The sequence below is a fragment of the Mustelus asterias genome, chromosome 9, assembly GCF_964213995.1.
Source record: "Mustelus asterias chromosome 9, sMusAst1.hap1.1, whole genome shotgun sequence".
NCBI lineage: Eukaryota > Metazoa > Chordata > Chondrichthyes > Carcharhiniformes > Triakidae > Mustelus > Mustelus asterias.
In genome coordinates this window covers 85,913,604-85,931,158 of record NC_135809.1, presented here as the reverse complement: position 1 = coordinate 85,931,158, position 17,555 = coordinate 85,913,604, and the positions used below count along the sequence as shown (strand labels likewise).

At 53.9% G+C, this 17,555-nt stretch overlaps 1 protein-coding gene across 2 annotated transcripts in view; it reads right to left on the bottom strand.

Moving 5' to 3' along the window:
• The window catches only part of mrpl23 (mitochondrial ribosomal protein L23), an 88,965-nt gene that overhangs the window by 62,167 nt on the left and 9,243 nt on the right, over window positions 1–17,555 (bottom strand). For both annotated transcript variants that reach the window (XM_078220470.1, XM_078220468.1), the window contains exons 2-4: window positions 6,194–6,316; window positions 4,734–4,816; window positions 2,271–2,344 (exon numbers count right to left, since the gene is read on the bottom strand). In XM_078220470.1, the coding sequence (XP_078076596.1) occupies window positions 2,271–2,344; window positions 4,734–4,816; window positions 6,194–6,316 (280 nt within the window). The remainder of the gene's footprint in view (window positions 1–2,270; window positions 2,345–4,733; window positions 4,817–6,193; window positions 6,317–17,555) is intronic.

Sequence of the window (17,555 nt, the reverse complement as noted above, 5' to 3'; positions counted from 1 at the left end):
CGTTCAGCTTTCTTTAGCACTGCTTGTATAAAGAGGAAATAACGTTCAAGGACATGGGAGGAATATAACCTTTCTTCTTTTGAAATTTTGTCAATTTGGGGGGGGGGGAAATCACACAGATTTGATGACTCAATAGGTAAAAGCATCTTTAGATGTCCTATTCAGCTAGACAGGCTGGTAGAGGGACGGGGGTTTTGCATGTTTTGTTGGAATAAGTCAGGCACTATGCAATAATACAACACAAAAGAAGGGTATTTAGTCCATTGTGTCTGTGGTGGTTCTTTGAATAAGCTTTCCAATTAGTCCCACTCCCGTTCTTTTCCCTTAGCCCTGCAATTTTCCTTTTGAATTATATATTCCATTCCCTTTGAAAATTATTACTGAATCTGCTTCCACCACCCTTTCAGATAATGCATGCCAGATCACAACAACCTGCTCTGTACAAACATTTCTCACCTCCCAGCTTCTCTTGACAATTATCTTAAATTTTATGGCCTCTGGTTATCTACCCTCCTGCTAGCTGAAACAGTTTCACTCCATCTAACTCCATCAATCCCCTCAAATCCAGACACTATTGGGATTATAATGGTTACAGCGCAGGAGACTATTCGGCCAATCATACTCCTGCCAGCCCTCTGAAAGAACTCAATTAATGGTACCATCCTGCCTTTTCCCTGTAGCCCTGCACATTTTCCCTGTTCAGATAAAGATCCAATTTCCTTTTGAAAGCCAGAATTGAATCTATCCCCACCACACTTTTAAGCAGTACATTCCAAACCCTAACCGTTCACTGTGTAAATAGTTTTTTCTCGTGCCACCTTTGGTTCTTTAATATTTACCTTAGATTACTGTCCGCTGGTTCTTGATCTTTCAGGCAATGGAAACAGTTTCTCTCTCTCTACTCTGTCCAGACCCCTCATGATGTTGAACACCTCTATCAAATATCCTCCCACACTTCTCTTCCCCAAGGAGAACAACGCCTGGTTCGCCAATTTATCCATGGAACTGAAGTCTCTCATTCCTGGAAACATTCTCGTAATTTAATACCTTCCCTCCTTTAAAAGTGTGTTGCCCAGGAATGGACACAATGCTCTAATTGAGGTCAAACTTTATAAAGGATCACCGTAACTTTGTTACTCCTTTACTCTATGCCTCTGTCTATAAAGCCCAGGATCCTGTAAATCTTAACAACTTTCTCAAACTCCCTGCCATCTTCAATGATTTGCGCACATTTATCCCCTGGTCTCTCTGCCCCTGCATCACCTTTAGAAATGTAACTTTTTTTTATTTTGCCTCACCTTATTCTCCATTCCGAAAATGGATCACTTCACATTTCTCTGGAATAAGTTTTATCTGCTACGTCTGTCCAGGAACAACAGCATGTAAACCAGAGCTACTTCACCCAATTACTATCCAACACAGTGAGTGATGCACAAATTATTCACCATCTTCTGGAAACATTTTGGAACAAATTAAAATCCTATGCTCTAGTCTACAGCATTGCCTTTTTATGGAATATATGCCGAAGGTCAGTTTTTCTGGGACATTTCCTGACAGAGCTACTCATCATTATGGAATTCAAGAAGGTGCCTGACTTCTGAAATTCATAATTCTAGACTGCTGAATGAAACTTAGTGCCTCAGTTATGAAGGGAAGATTGGAGTCTGCTAGTTTTATTCTTTGACGTCAGCAGTAAATGACAGTAACTGCTTATTCGCAAGGGAGGCAATTGAAGCACTTCCACGTGAACAGGAATGTCTTGCAATGAATCCTCATCTCTCAAAGGTGTTGGCAAGATCCAAATCTGCAAACACTGGCAAGCAAGAGTTCGCACCAGATTCTGTTAAGCATTTTAAAGAAGTATAGTAAAATGTACAAATTCCAAGGACCTATACAGTACAGGGTGCAGCCGTGGATAATAAAACTATTAGCTCCTTCCATGAAAAGAAAAATGTCCAGCTAAAACGCAAATATCACAGTTGGCACTGGAATGCCTTTATTTAATAATTTAAATCCATTTTATAAAAGGATGGAAGGGAATGAGTGTCAGGAAATCACAGCAAATGTTTTTGCGTCTAAAGGAGGAATACACAAAATATTTTTTCCATCATCAAGTAAAAAAACTGCCCTTCATGTACAGTAACCACTTAATCTGTACGTAGGCAATTAAACAAAGGAGTTGTAATTTAGGTTAAAAGCAGAAGAGAAGCCAATCATGGCCAGTTCTTGAGAGCTATGGCAAATAAGATAAGAAATTGGCCTGTACTTACCAGCTGAACATAGGCGGCTTTATAATCAGGACGCTTCACTCTCTGATTCTTATGATTTCTCTTCTTGTTAGTACCTAAACAACAGTTTTGAGTGACCATGAGTAATATACATTCAAAGATTATATCCCAGTGCAGTACATTTGATGAAAAGCTACAAGTGTTGTACAGTATGCTTTCTAACGGCTGCTCAAATCGACTGGATCATCGTCACTACCACACTAAATATGTTGTTCTCTTCAGGTTTGTGATCACACCATTTTATCACCATCATCCAACCATCTGTTCTTCCAGACAGACTTCCCAGTGTTCAACTTAATCTGCCTTGTGACGCCAGACAATTGGATGCTCACTACAGTCTGTTTGTCTTTCCTCCCTTACACTCCTCAGACTTCTTCTCTCGCCAGCAGACAAGTCTTGGGCATTCTTCCTTTCCATGCATTACCAACCTCAGTAATATTTCTTTACACCCACTATCCTCCAGTCCTCTGCGATTCAATCAGGATGCTTTCTCCTTGTTCCACTTTTATTTAGCACTGCAACCTCCAGTACTCCCATTTTCCTTTTGAAACCTCCAGTACATAAATGTGAGGTGATTCATTTTGGTAGGACTAATTTAAATGTGGATTACAGGGTCAAAGGTAGGGTTCTGAAGACTGTGGAGGAACAGAGAGATCTTGGGGTCCATATCCACAGATCTCTAAAGGTTGCCACTCAAGTGGATAGAGCTGTGAAGAAGGCCTATAGTGTGTTAGCTTTTATTAACAGGGGGTTGGAGTTTAAGAGCCGTGGGGTTATGCTGCAACTGTACAGGACCTTGGTGAGACCACATTTGGAATATTGTGTGCAGTTCTGGTCACCTCACTATAAGAAGGATGTGGAAGCGCTGGAAAGAGTGCAGAGGAGATTTACCAAGATGCTGCCTGGTTTGGAGGGTAGGTCTTATGAGGAAAGGTTGAGGGAGCTAGGGCTGTTCTCTCTGGAGCGGAGGAGGCTGAGGGGAGACTTAATAGAGGTTTATAAAATGATGAAGGGGATAGATAGAGTGAACGTTCAAAGACTATTTCCTCGGGTGGATGGAGCTATTACAAGGGGGCATAACTATAGGGTTCGTGGTGGGAGATACAGGAAGGATATCAGAGGTAGGTTCTTTACGCAGAGAGTGGTTGGGGTGTGGAATGGATTGCCTGCAGTGATAGTGGAGTCAGACACTTTAGGAACATTTAAGCGGTTGTTGGATAGGCACATGGAGCACACCAGGATGATAGGGAGTGGGATAGCTTGATCTTGGTTTCAGATAAAGCTCGGCACAACATCGTGGGCCGAAGGGCCTGTTCTGTGCTGTACTGTTCTATGTTCTATGTTCTACTCTCGTTTTCCTTTCTTCATGCCCCCAGCTCTGCAGTCTGCCCAACCATCATCATTAGTCAAATGTCACTGAAACTCTGTCTGAGCTATGATGTGAAGTCCTCAAATAATGCCACTCTTCACTTAAAATAGAAGTCTGCACAAACTTCCACAGGGACACCTGGCTAAGAACTGAGAAGCACCCTTCACAAGAAATCTTTAGTATCCTACAGAAAAAATGTGCAAAAGCTATTCTTGAATATCTTCAACGATACTAGTTTAAATTGAACAATTTACTCCACATAATCTTCTGAAATTACCATCCCTCATTCCTCAACATTTAAACAAGTGATATGCATTTGCAGTACTGACACAGGAGGAATTAAAAAAAACTTCAACAACTCTTATAGCTAATATAAGCGGAAAGATATCAGATTCAATCCCTAACCCTCACCAATTTAGCTGACAGGAGCAGCAGACAAGCTAAAATTTAGCTCTGAAGATGTCCTCCGGGTTCTCTGGTTTCCTCCCATAGTCCAAAGATCTGCGGGTTAGGTGGATTGGTTATGCTAAAAACTTGCCCCTTTAGGGCAAATATGTGGGGTTACGGGATAGGACCTGTGGGAGGGGGGATTGTTGTCTGTGCAGGCTTGATGGGCCGAATAGCCTCCTTCTGTACTGTAGGGATTCTATAGAGAATCGAAACGTAGACTGTTCCTCTCTCCACAGATGCTGCCAGACCTGCTGAGTTTCTCCAACATTTTTCTGTTTTTTATTAAAGCTAAAATTGACCTCTGTACCCAGGCTCAAGGAGATTTTAAAAAAAGATGGGTTCTCCCTCCTCATTTTTATCCAGTGATTCGATCTGAAAAAGAGTTTCAGGAGCCTAGCATTTTAGGATAGTTTTAGGGTGTAAAGTGGATTAGGCCAAGTTGTAATGTCCTGTCTCTACTGAACTCTGTCCCAAACACTAGCTCAATCACCTGGAAAAACAAAAATCTGACAAAACTGTTCATTCACCAGGAAATGGTGTGACTTGGGACCAATGTTTAAGCAAGGTTCATTGTAACAGCACGCAGGCTGTTCTTTTAACCAGCATCAGCAATTTACAATACTTACAGTATTGTATCCTGGTCCTCACAGCAGCCACTGGAACATTGTAGATGCTCTGTAGGTAATTCTTCACGTCAAATTTTGTCATCCTGTAAAACACAGGTTAGAAATCAAAGATAATTTTTTTTTAAATCTTAAAATATTAATGTTTGCATAAAGAAACTGCCAAATGTTTTCGCACACATAAGAATCAGAGTCTGACCATTACACAACCTCAAATCTCGTGGGTGGCACAGTGGTTAGCACTGCCGCCTCACAATGCCAGGGACCCAGGTGCCAGGGACCCAGGTTCCATTCCCAGCTTGAGTCACTGTGCGCGCGGAGTCTGCACATTCTCCAAGTGTCTGTGTGGGTTACCTCCGGGTGCTCCCGTCCGAAAGACGTGCTGGTTAGTTGCATTGGCCATGCTAAATTCTCCCTCATTGTACCTGAACAGATGCCGGAGTGTGGCGACTAGGAGATTTTCACAGTAACTTCATCGCAGTGTTAATGTAATATTACTTGTGACACTAATAAACTTTAAACCTTTTGCAAAGACGGTATTGTCACTGGACTAGTAATCCAGAGACCCACTGTAATGTTCTGGGATCAGAGTTCAAATCCCACCATGGCTTTGGTGGAATTTAAATGTAATTTTTTTTAAAGTCTGAAATTAAAAGCCTAATAATGACCATGAAACCATTGTTGATTGTTGTAAAAACCCATCTGATTCTCTAATGTCCTTTCGGGAAGGAAACCTGCTGACCTGGTCTGGCCTACATGTGACTCCAGATCCACAGTAATGTGGTTGATTCTGAAATGTCCTCTGAAAGGCCAAGCAAACCACTCAATTCAAAGACAAAAAAAGGATTGCCAATAAATGCTGGCCCAGCCAGTGATGCCCACATCCACTGAACTAATAAAAAAGTTTCACAGCTTTGTCTAGCAGTGGCAAGTTATTGGTTGACTGTCAGCAGACTACTGGTTCAATACATTGCTGTGTCATAATATGATGCCAAAAAGCTTCTACCCAAAGTCTTCCACAGTGGCTTCCAGTAACAGACTCCCATGAACTGAAACTTAGTCTTCCCTACTTTCAAATTCAGAAATGTCTAAAGTACCTGCACAGCTCACTCAGGGCCTCTAGTGGAAGAAAGCAGTACTGTGCAGCAATAATGGAAAACTATTAAAAGAATGTCAGAAAACCAACACATTTTAACCATCGAGCATTCTGCACAGGTGTCTCAGGCTTCCTAAAAGGTGTAATCAACCCAATAAACCAGAACAGCCACCAGGACAAGTATCACATTCCTTAGAAGCTAGCACAGATTAAGGATTAATTAACCCTCGGTTTAGGAGGGCCAGGAGACCAGACAGAATACTGAAGTTTTCAAACCAGGACAAAGTGCATCAGGCCCACTTGATTTCACTTAAAATCTTAACGAACCTCAGTTTTGCCAAGTTTATTTCTATACCGTCATACTTACTCCATAGGAATCCTGAACTGGACTGTATTCTCTGGCTGCTCCCTTCCAGGCCTTACTAGGGTCATAAAAAAGTTGGTTCGAAATATCCGCAACTGAGGGTTCCCAAGTTGATATAATGGATAGCTGTAGGGAAACGAAAGATGCAATTTAAATATAATATATACTGAACAATGTGTTCAAAGACCGAGACTTCAAACCCAGCACCAAGCTCATTGTCTACAGAGAAGCCATGGTCTCTGCCTCCTGCATGCATCAGAAACATGGACAATGTACAACAGACACTTAAAATCCCTGGAGATATCACCAACGCTGCCTCCGCAAAATCCTACAAATTCACTGGCAGGATAGATGTACTAATGAGTGTTCCTCCCAGGCATCAAGGTACTGGTCAACCCTCAACAATCTGCGATCGACGAGCCACATTGTCCGCATGCACGACACAAGACTCCTAAACAAGTGCTCTACTCTGAGCTCTGCAACGGCAAGTGCTCATTAGGAGGGCAGAGGGAATGCTACAAGGACACTCTGAAAGCCTCCCTAAATAAATGCAACATCCCCACTGATACTTGGGAATCATTTGCCTTTAAACGCACAAACTGGAGAAGTATCCACGAAGGCGGCAATCACCTCGAGCGTCACCGAGTGAAGCCTTTGGAGGCCAAGCATAAAGATTGGAAAGAGCGTGCAGATTCCGGAACATCCCACCCACCTACTTCATCAAGCATTACCTACCCCACCTGGGGCAGAGTCTGTGTCTCCAGGATTGGACTGTACAGCCACTGCAGAACCCAAGCAAGTCATCCTTGATCCTGAAGGACCGCCAAAGAAGAAGATATTTTAAAAATCTTGTGTATGTGCACAATCCTTGTTTAAAAATCTTTCTTCCTGCTGTCATATTTTGCTCACGCTTCTGCATTCACACTTAATACTGAAATTGCCCTCCTACCTTCCAAACGCTCCCAAAATCCTCCAACTAAATGTTGCCCTGGCCAACATTTACCCAGAACTGACTCGATCATTTCGCTCGCTGCTATTCCTGGGGACTCTCTGCACTAATCAGTTGCTGAATTTCTCCACCTCCCAATTCTGATGATATTTACAAAATTCCTCACTGACTACGAAGTGTAACAGGGTGCCCCAAGGAAGTGAAATGCATTAGGTATCTATACACTTGCCCAGTCTTTAAAACTGAATTGCCCTCTGTAATATACATCCTGCAATGAAGTATTTATAACCGATGGTCATCAAAAGGTACAGTGGAGCAAATTTCAATTCAAAAAACTCCCAATGCCGTCCACCATTTTGTTTCTTTTACCGTTTCCCATTTCAAGCAAGCTAACCAGGTTTTAAATTTAACATTCTGCTTAATTTTATACTAAATTTCTTTCCTCCTTCTGTATTTCTTAACACCGCTTCTCTTTTCTCCCAATCCCCAAGGCAAATGGAGAATATTCCATCACATTCCTGCCTTGTGAACAGACTTTTGGAAGCCAGGTGAGTTACTCGCTGCAGGATTCCTAGCCTCTGACCTGTTCTTGTTGCCACAGTATTTATATGGCTGGTTCAGTTCAGTTTGTTATCAATGATAACCACCGCCCCACCCCCACCGCCCCCCCAGGACGTTGATAGTGGGGGATTCAGTGACGGCAGTGCCATTGAATGTCATGGGGCGATGGTTAGATTCTCTCTTCTTGGAGATGGTAATTGCCTAGCACTGATGTGACAGGAATGTTACTTGCCACTTGTCAGCCCAAGCCTGAATGTTGTCCAGAACTTGCTGCACATGAGCGTGCTGCAATAACTGAGGAGTCGTGAATGGGGAACATTGTACAATCCTCACTTCAGGCTTGATGATGGAAGAAAGGTCACTGATGAAACGACTGAAGAAGGTTGGACCTAGGACACTACCCTGAGGTACTCCTGCAGTGAGATGCAGGAATTATATGGAATTGAGGTGTTTGATCTTGTGTTCTTATTGATCTCCAACAACCACAACAATCTTCCTTTGTACTGGGTATGACTCCAACTAGAGGATCCTCTCAGGACCCCACACAAGTCTGCACCCAAGGACTTTCGCCACTGGATTCCATGGTGCCACTCCCATGCAACGTCTAAGTTACTGTTAATGTGCCCCACTGTACCCCAATATGGCAACCTGGCCCATTCTTGCAAGTTATGAATTTTTGTTACCCAGTCCCCAACTCTGTCATTTCCCCATCCTTTCCCAAACCATCACACACTAAGTCACTATCCTTTCGCTTCCCAGTGAATGGAATGTGCTTGTGTCACATTACTAAATAAATCTAGTGACACCAGTTCTCACATTGTCTCAGCCTAGTCTTGTTGCGTACCTTCCTTCCTTCCAGCTGCGTATTTTCCAGCATGAGCGTGAACCTGTCCTTCAACCTCCATCCTAATTCTGTTCCCACTCTGCAAGGGAGTACAACTGGCTATGGGTTTGCAAGGGGAGAGCACCAGCCGGAGACAGGACATGGTTAGGCGGGCAGCAGGTCATTAAATGGCAAGGGATCAGAGAAGCAGAACTTGGTAAGTTAAAGTGAAGTGGACAGTTTCAGCCTTCCCTGTATATGTGAAGAGCAAAATAAAGCAACGGGAGCAAGAGCGTTGATCAGACAGGATTAGACAGTGGGAATAGCACCGTTGTGGGCACATGATAGGTGCAACAGTGTGAAGGGAACCATTAGGCAATGACAAGCTGCATTTATCCAATGCCTCCGAATAGGAAATTCTGTGGCCTGAAGGTTTCTTTTGCTGCCACACCATGTACCCAACACCTTGCAGCTAAACTGAAAAATAAAACACAAAAGCAAGGACAGAACACCACAACAGAACACAACTGAAAGATAAAGGCAAACTATTATACATATATAAATTAGCAATAGTGCATTTCCTTTGACCTGCTGTGATTAAAACCAACAGGAAATCCATTAGATTACATACCAACTTCATATATTCACACTGCATTCACATAACTCACTTAGTGAAGTGGTGCTAGCTTTGTCGAGACTGAACTTGGGGTCTGTATTGAGTGTCAAAGCTGAACTGACTCTGAAGTAAACCGGATTGAGACTCCCACTAGACCATTTGCCCTGTCCAGCAAAAATCTGGCCTTACCTCATTGATTTCAGACCAGGGGTCCATCTACGGTTGTGAAGGGGGCTATATGAAAATAAATGTGGCAAGACAGTGGTGTAGTGGTAATGTTACCGCACTAATCTAGAAGCCAGGCTAATGCTCTTGGTACACAGGTTCAAATCCCACCACAGCAGTTGGTGGAATTTAAAGTCAATTGATAATAAAAGTCTGGAATTGAAAAGCTATTCTCAGTAATGCTGACCATGAAACCACTGCAGATTGTTGTAAAAACATCTGGTTCACTAATGTCCTTTCAGGAAGGAAATCTGCCACCCTCAATTGGTCTGGCCTACATGTGACTCCAGATCCTCAGCAATATGGTTGACTCTCAACTGTCCTCTGAAATGACCTAGCAAGCAACTCAGCTGTACCAAATCACGAGTGTTGTGGGTGTACCTGCACTAAACAGATTGCTGCAGTTCAAGAAGATGGCTCACTACCACCTTCGCCTGGGTAGTTAGGGATGGGCAACAAATGTTGGCCTTCCAGTTATGCCAACATCTTATGCAAAGAAAATGTAAGTTCTGTCTTTTGTGGGGACGGAATGATTTCATCTGTTTGATGTTTAACATGTTATTGTGGCCTTTCTCAAATGTTAAGAAGTCCCCATTAAAACAGAACTCTTGAAACCCAATATAGTCCAAATTAAGTAGTGCAATGGAACGTCTCGTTCACCTGCTGAAAACACAAAACACCCCACATTCTCATCCTTCATTTTTACGTGGATTTTAAGGACTCAACACAACTGTAGATCAAATGACTTTGCTTTAATGTATCAACCTCAGAATATTCCTGCCTCGCACAGCATATCCCAACCTGCATTCTATTCCAAACAGGATAGATTTGCATCAAGTCCAATCAGTCATTCAATGACCCTGACAGAAGTTGGCAAGCTGCTAAAGCGTAGGTTAGATGGGCTTTAGATTGGTTTCACTGGTCGGCGCAACATCGAGGGCCGAAGGGCCTGTACTGCGCTGTAATGTTCTAAAGAGAGGGGAAAAGGTAAACATGTGGCTGTGGCACAGATCTGCCCATTCATTAGGGACAATCCCTTGGGAATTAATTTATTCACAACAGTTTTGCAAGAAGCATTTAAACTGGACCTCTTGGTTTTGCTTAAAGTACGGACCAATTCAAATTCCGGTACCAAAGATAGTAAATGTTGAAAATACTCTCAGAAAAAAGAAGGGTTAACAATGCCGATAGACAGTCTAAGAACATGGATAAATAAACTTTCAAAAGAAGCAATGGCCTAACTGCTCTCTTTTCAGTTCCTTGCAAACCTACTATGTAATTCCAATATTTGCCCCATTTACTGGAGAATTGGCAGCTTTCAGAATCAAACCAGAGGCCATGTGGCCCATCATGCCTGTGCCAGCTCTTTGAAAGCTAGTCAACGAGGCGCACTCCTCTCTTACCCCGTAACCCTGCACATTTTTCCTTTTCAAGTATTTATCCAATGGCTCGAAGCTAATATCCAATTCATTTTCACCACCCTTTCAGGCAGCGCATTCCAGAGCATAATATGTAGCGTTGCATTGTTTTATTTTTACCTTTATCGACAGTTGTATGGATGACCCAAATACCATTACTCAAGAAGGGTGCAGATTAGGTACATTGTGAATGAGAGCACAAGCCCAATTCTAGTTACAGGACATGCTGAGACCAGTTGAGTTCAGTTCACACACAGTTTAATTCAGAACAGTTGGCAGACAAAGCGCTTTTGTTGGCAGTGTTCCACTTACAGCAATGGCCTCTCACCATCTGGACTCTTTATTAAAAATAAGTCAATCCTTCTTTAATTATTAACTTCAGCGTCCATGTTTCACTAAAAGAGAGGAATATGGGAGGGGGGGAAGGGGGGGGGGAGGGAAGAAGAGTAGCTATAAAAGTTACTGAGGGCACTAAATTAATTTGTCCCAACAAAATATCTACCGATCCTACAGAGCTTTAACGACAGCTCATCAGAGGCACTTAAGTCAGTTAGTTCAGAGTTACGGGAAGGACTGACTGCAAAGGATCAGTGCAATATTTTTGTACCATCAATCATGCTGACAGAAAAATTACAATCTTTAAAACTAAAACCTCACAAAAAGGACACCAATAAAGTTCAAATTCTTGCAGCTCCAAAGTGCAGATATGGCTCTAAATCTCTAAATTCACACTGCTTCAATCTAATTCGTTCACATGGTTTCCACAAGCAAGCTAGTTCATTCAGCCACAGCAGGGAGTTAAAGAGCCACATATACCCCCATCCACATGTGTGCGCACACACCTCATCAGTCACACTTTGAACAGTAATGTTTATGCTACAAACAAAAATGCATTTATGACATAAAGAACTCTCATTTCCCGAGCGAAACATTCCGTACATCCAAAGAATGGAATCAAATAGCACATGTCTGCTGTAATTAGTCATGATGTGGAGATGCCGGCGTTGGACTGGGGTAAACACAGAAAGGAGTCTAACAACACCAGGTTAAAGTCCAACAGGTTTATTTGGTAGCAAACGCCACTAGCTTTCGGAGCACTGCTCCTTCGTCAGATTTCCACTCCATCTGACGAAGGAGCAGCGCTCCGAAAGCTAGTGACTTTTGCTACCAAATAAACCTGTTGGACTTTAACCTGGTGTTGTTAGACTCCTTACTGTAATTAGTCATGTCAGCCATCAGCGAGAGAACTGATCGCAACAGGCCCAAAACCAGAACTTGTTTAGTGCTCTTTCTAAAGAGTGTCCGACCTGCGCTTACCTCTCTACACCTCCCTCAACTCACGTCTGTCCTGTTAAACTACATGTCAGACAGCGAGTCTTTGATCAGACAGAATTCAGTTTAATTCAGGCCTGCCCAACCTTTCCGAAGCCCCGGAGACCACTGTCAAACGCCAGGCAACCCTGTAAGTTTGAATGGAACCATCAGCATGAAGCTACCTCCTCCAATCACAGGCCGTTTCTCTCCAGCCTTTGCTGCTGTTTTGTTCAGTGTGCTTCACAGCGGCAAATGTGGGAGACAAACAATATGATTGGAGAAGCAGCAGACACCAACATCAATACTTTCAGAAGCTGGGGAAAGCCAGGGGTGGGATCCAGGCAGCAGGAAGGCCATGGCATGTGTAGCTGAGAGCAGTGTGTGTGTAAAGGGGAAATAATTATTATTTCCGAGCGGGGGGGAGGGGCGAGCGGGGGAGGGGCGAGCGGGGGAGGGGCGAGCGGGGGAGGGGCGAGCGGGGGAGGGGGAGGGGCGAGCGGGGGAGGGGCGAGCGGGGGAGGGGCGAGCGGGGGAGGGGCGAGCGGGGGGAGGGGCGAGCGGGGGAGGGGCGAGCGGGGGAGGGGCGAGCGGGGGAGGGGCGAGCGGGGGAGGGGCGAGCGGGGGAGGGGCGAGCGGGGGAGGGGCGAGCGGGGGAGGGGGAGGGGCGAGCGGGGGAGGGGGAGGGGCGAGCGGGGGAGGGGGAGGGGCGAGCGGGGGAGGGGCGAGCGGGGGAGGGGGAGGGGCGAGCGGGGGAGGGGGAGGGGCGAGCGGGGGAGGGGGAGGGGCGAGCGGGGGAGGGGGAGGGGCGAGCGGGGGAGGGGGAGGGGCGAGCGGGGGAGGGGGAGGGGCGAGCGGGGGAGGGGGAGGGGCGAGCGGGGGAGGGGGAGGGGCGAGCGGGGGAGGGGGAGGGGCGAGCGGGGGAGGGGGAGGTGCGAGGGGGCGGGGGAGGTGCGAGGGGGGCGGGGGAGGTGCGAGGGGGGCGGGGGAGGTGCGAGGGGGAGGTGCGAGGGGGAGGTGCGAGGGGGAGGTGCGAGGGGGGAGGGGGAGGTGCGAGGGGGGAGGGGGAGGTGCGAGGGGGGAGGGGGAGGTGCGAGGGGGGAGGGGGAGGTGCGAGGGGGGAGGGGGAGGTGCGAGGGGGGAGGGGGAGGTGCGAGGGGGGAGGGGGAGGTGCGAGGGGGGAGGGGGAGGTGCGAGGGGGGAGGGGGAGGTGCGAGGGGGGAGGGGGAGGTGCGAGGGGGGAGGGGGAGGTGCGAGGGGGAGGGGGAGGTGCGAGGGGGAGGGGGAGGAGCGAGGGGGGAGGGGGAGGAGCGAGGGGGGAGGGGGAGGTGCGAGGGGGGAGGGGGAGGTGCGAGGGGGGAGGGGGAGGTGCGAGGGGGGAGGGGGAGGTGCGAGGGGGGAGGTGCGAGGGGGGGAGGTGCGAGGGGCGAGGGGGGAGGGGGAGGTGCGAGGGGGGAGGGGGAGGTGCGAGGGGGGAGGGGGAGGTGCGAGGGGGGAGGGGGAGGTGCGAGGGGGGAGGGGGAGGTGCGAGGGGGGAGGGGGAGGTGCGAGGGGGGAGGTGCGAGGGGGGAGGGGGAGGTGCGAGGGGGGAGGGGGAGGTGCGAGGGGGGAGGGGGAGGTGCGAGGGGGGAGGGGGAGGTGCGAGGGGGGAGGGGGAGGTGCGAGGGGGGAGGGGGAGGTGCGAGGGGGAGGGGGAGGTGCGAGGGGGGAGGGGGGAGGTGCGAGGGGGGAGGGGGAGGTGCAAGGGGGGAGGGGGAGGTGCGAGGGGGGAGGGGGAGGTGCGAGGGGGGAGGGGGAGGTGCGAGGGGGGAGGGGGAGGAGCGAGGGGGGAGGGGGAGGTGCGAGGGGGAGGTGCGAGGGGGGAGGGGGAGGTGCGAGGGGGGAGGGGGAGGTGCGAGGGGGGAGGGGGAGGTGCGAGGGGGGAGGGGGAGGTGCGAGGGGGGAGGGGGAGGGGGGAGGGGGAGGTGCGAGGGGGGAGGGGAGGTGCGAGGGGGGAGGGGGAGGTGCGAGGGGGGAGGGGGAGGTGCGAGGGGGGAGGGGGAGGTGCGAGGGGGGAGGGGGAGGTGCGAGGGGGGAGGGGGAGGTGCGAGGGGGGAGGGGGAGGTGCGAGGGGGGAGGGGGAGGTGCGAGGGGGGAGGGGGAGGTGCGAGGGGGGAGGGGGAGGTGCGAGGGGGGAGGGGGAGGTGCGAGGGGGGAGGGGGAGGTGCGAGGGGGGAGGGGGAGGTGCGAGGGGGAGGGGGTGGTGCGAGGGGGAGGGGGTGGTGCGAGGGGGAGGGGCGAGGGGCGAGGGGCGAGGGGGGAGGGGGGAGGGGGGAGGGGGGAGGGGCGAGGGGCGAGGGGGAGGGGCGAGGGGGAGGGGCGAGAAGGGAGGGGCAAGGGGGGGAGGGGCGAGGGGGGAGGGGGAGGGGGAGGGGCGAGGGGGAGGGGGAGGGGCGAGGGGGGAGGGGGAGGGGCGAGGGGGGAGGGGGAGGGGCGAGGGGGGAGGGGGAGGGGCGAGGGGGGAGGGGCGAGGGGGAGGGGAGGGGGAAGGGCGAGGGGCGAGGGGCGAGGGGAGGGGGAGGGGGGAGGGGTGAGGGGGGAGGGGTGAGGGGGGAGGGGTGAGGGGGGAGGGGGGAGGGGGGAGGGGTGAGGGGGGGGGAGGGGTGAGGGGGGGGAGGGGGGAGGGGTGAGGGGGGGGGAGGGGGGAGGGGGGGGGAGGGGGGGGAGGGGGGAGGGGGAGGGGGGAGGGGGAGGGGGGAGGGGGGGGAGGGGGGAGGGGGAGGGGGGAGGGGGGAGGGGGAGGGGGGAGGGGGAGGGGCGAGAGTGGAGGGGGGGCGAGGGGGAGGGGGAGGGCGAGGGGAAGGGGGAGGGTGAGGGGGAGGGTGAGGGCGAAGGGGAGGGGGAGGGACGAGGGGGAGGGACGAGGGGGAGTGACGAGGGGGAGGGTCGAGGGGGAGGGTCGAGGGGGAGGGTCGAGGGGGAGGGTCGAGGGGGAGGGTCGAGGGGGAGGGACGAGGGGGAGGGACGAGGGGGAGGGACGAGGGGGAGGGACGAGGGGGAGGGACGAGGGGGAGGGACGAGGGGGAGGGACGAGGGGGAGGGACGAGGGGGAGGGACGAGGGGGAGGGACGAGGGGGAGGGACGAGGGGGAGGGACGAGGGGGAGGGACGAGGGGGAGGGACGAGGGGGAGGGACGAGGGGGAGGGACGAGGGGGAGGGACGAGGGGGAGGGACGAGGGGGAGGGACGAGGGGGAGGGACGAGGGGGAGGGACGAGGGGGAGGGACGAGGGGGAGGGACGAGGGGGAGGGACGAGGGGGAGGGACGAGGGGGAGGGACGAGGGGGAGGGACGAGGGGGAGGGACGAGGGGGAGGGACGAGGGGGAGGGACGAGGGGGAGGGACGAGGGGGAGGGACGAGGGGGAGGGACGAGGGGGAGGGACGAGGGGGAGGGACGAGGGGGAGGGACGAGGGGGAGGGACGAGGGGGAGGGACGAGGGGGAGGGACGAGGGGGAGGGACGAGGGGGAGGGACGAGGGGGAGGGACGAGGGGGAGGGACGAGGGGGAGGGACGAGGGGCGAGGGACGAGGGGCGAGGGACGAGGGGCGAGGGACGAGGGGCGAGGGGCGAGGGGGGAGGGGGGAGGGGGGAGGGGGGAGGGGGAGGGGCGAGGGGGGAGGGGGGAGGGGGGAGGGGGGAGGGGGAGGGGGGAGGGGGGTAGGGGGGAGGGGCGCGGGCAGGGGTGCAGGTGTGGGGGGCGGGGTGTGAAGGGGGAGGGGGGGCGGGGTGTCAAGGGGAGAGGGGGGGCGGGGTGTCAAGGGGAGAGGGGGGCGGGGCGCAAAGGGGGGAGAGGGGGCGGGGCGCAAAGGGGGGAGAGTGGGCGGGGCGCCAACGGTGGAGAGGGGCGGGTCGCCAAGGGGGGGAGAGGGGTGCGGGGCGCCAAGGGAGGAGAGGGGTGGGCCCCAAAGGGGGACGGGGTGCCAAAGGGGGAGGGGGACGGGGCGGCAAGGGGGGAGGGGCGGCGGGGCGTCAAGGGGGGAGGGGGGGCGGGGCGTCAAGGGGGGAGGGGGGGGAGGGGGGCGCCAAGGGGGAGGGGGGGCGGGGCGCCAAGGGGGGAAGGGGGGCGGGGCGCCAAGTGGGGAGGGGAGGCGGGGCAACAAGGGGCATGGGGGGGCGGGGCAGCAAGGGGCGAGAGGAGGCGGGGGGGGCCAAGGGGTGAGCGGAGCGGGGCGCCAAGAGGGGAGGGGGAGGAGCGAGGGGTGAGGGGGAGGAGCGAGTGGGGAGGGGGAGGAGCGAGGGGGGAGGGGGAGGTGCGACGGGGGAGGGGGAGGTGCGAGGGGGGAGGGGTGAGAGGGGAGGGGGAGGGGCGGGGGTGAGGGGGGAGGGGTAGGGGGAGGGGTGAGGGGGAGGGGTAGGGGGTGGGGGGGTGGGCGAGGGGGAGGGGGCGAGGGGGAGGGGGGGAGGGGTGGGGGGGGCGGGGGGCCAAGAGTTGAGGGGGGCGGGGCACCAATGGGAGAGGGGATGGCAGGGTGCCAAGGGGGGGCAGGCGCCAATGGGGAAGGGGGCCGGGGCGCCAAGGTGCGAGGGGGGCCGGGGCGCAATGGGGGAGGGGGGCCGGGGCGCCAATGGTGGTGGGGGGGGAAGGGCGCCAAGGGGGGGGGGGCGGGACGCCAAGGGGGGAGGGGGGGGCAGGGCGCGAAGGGGGGAGGGAGGGAGGGGGGACAGGGCGCCAAGGGGGGAGGGAGGGCGGGCGCCAAGGGGGGAGTGCGGGGCGCCAAGGGGGGAGGGGGGCGGGGCGCCAAGGGGGGAGGGGGGCGGGGCGCCAAGGGGGGAGGGGGGGCGGGCGCCAAGGGGGGAGGGGGGGCGGGCGCCAAGGGGGGAGGGGGGGCGGGCGCCAAGGGGGGAGGGGGGGCGGGCGCCAATGGGGGAGGGGGGCCGGGGCGCCAAGGGGGGAGGGGGGCGGGCGCCAAGGGGGCGGGTGCGGGGCGCCAAGGGGGCGGGCGCCAAGGGGGGAGGGGGGCCGGCGCGCCAAGGAGGGAGGGGGGCCGGGGCGCCAAGGGGGGAGGGGGGGCCGGCGCCAAGGGGGGAGGGGGGGCGGGCGCCGAGGGGGCAGGGGGGCCGGGGCGCCAAGGGGGAGGGGGGCTGGGGCGCCAAGGGGGGAGGGGGGCCTGGGCGCCAAGGGGGGAGGGGGGGCGGGGTGTCAAGGGGGGAGGGAGGGCGGGGCGCAAAGGGAGGAGAGGGGGTGGGGCGCCAAGGGGGGAGAGGGGGTGGGGCGCCAAGGGGGGGAGGGGGGGCGGGGCGCTAAGGGGGGAGGAGGGGGCGGGGCGCCAAGGGGGGAGGGAGGCGGCGGAGTGGGGCCAAGGGGGGAGGGGCGCCGGTGCGAGCGGGGGAGGTGCGAGGGGGGAGGGGGAGGTGCGAGGGGGAGGTGCGAGGGGGGAGGGAGAGGTGCGAGGGGGGAGGGGGAGGTGCGAGGGGGGAGGGGG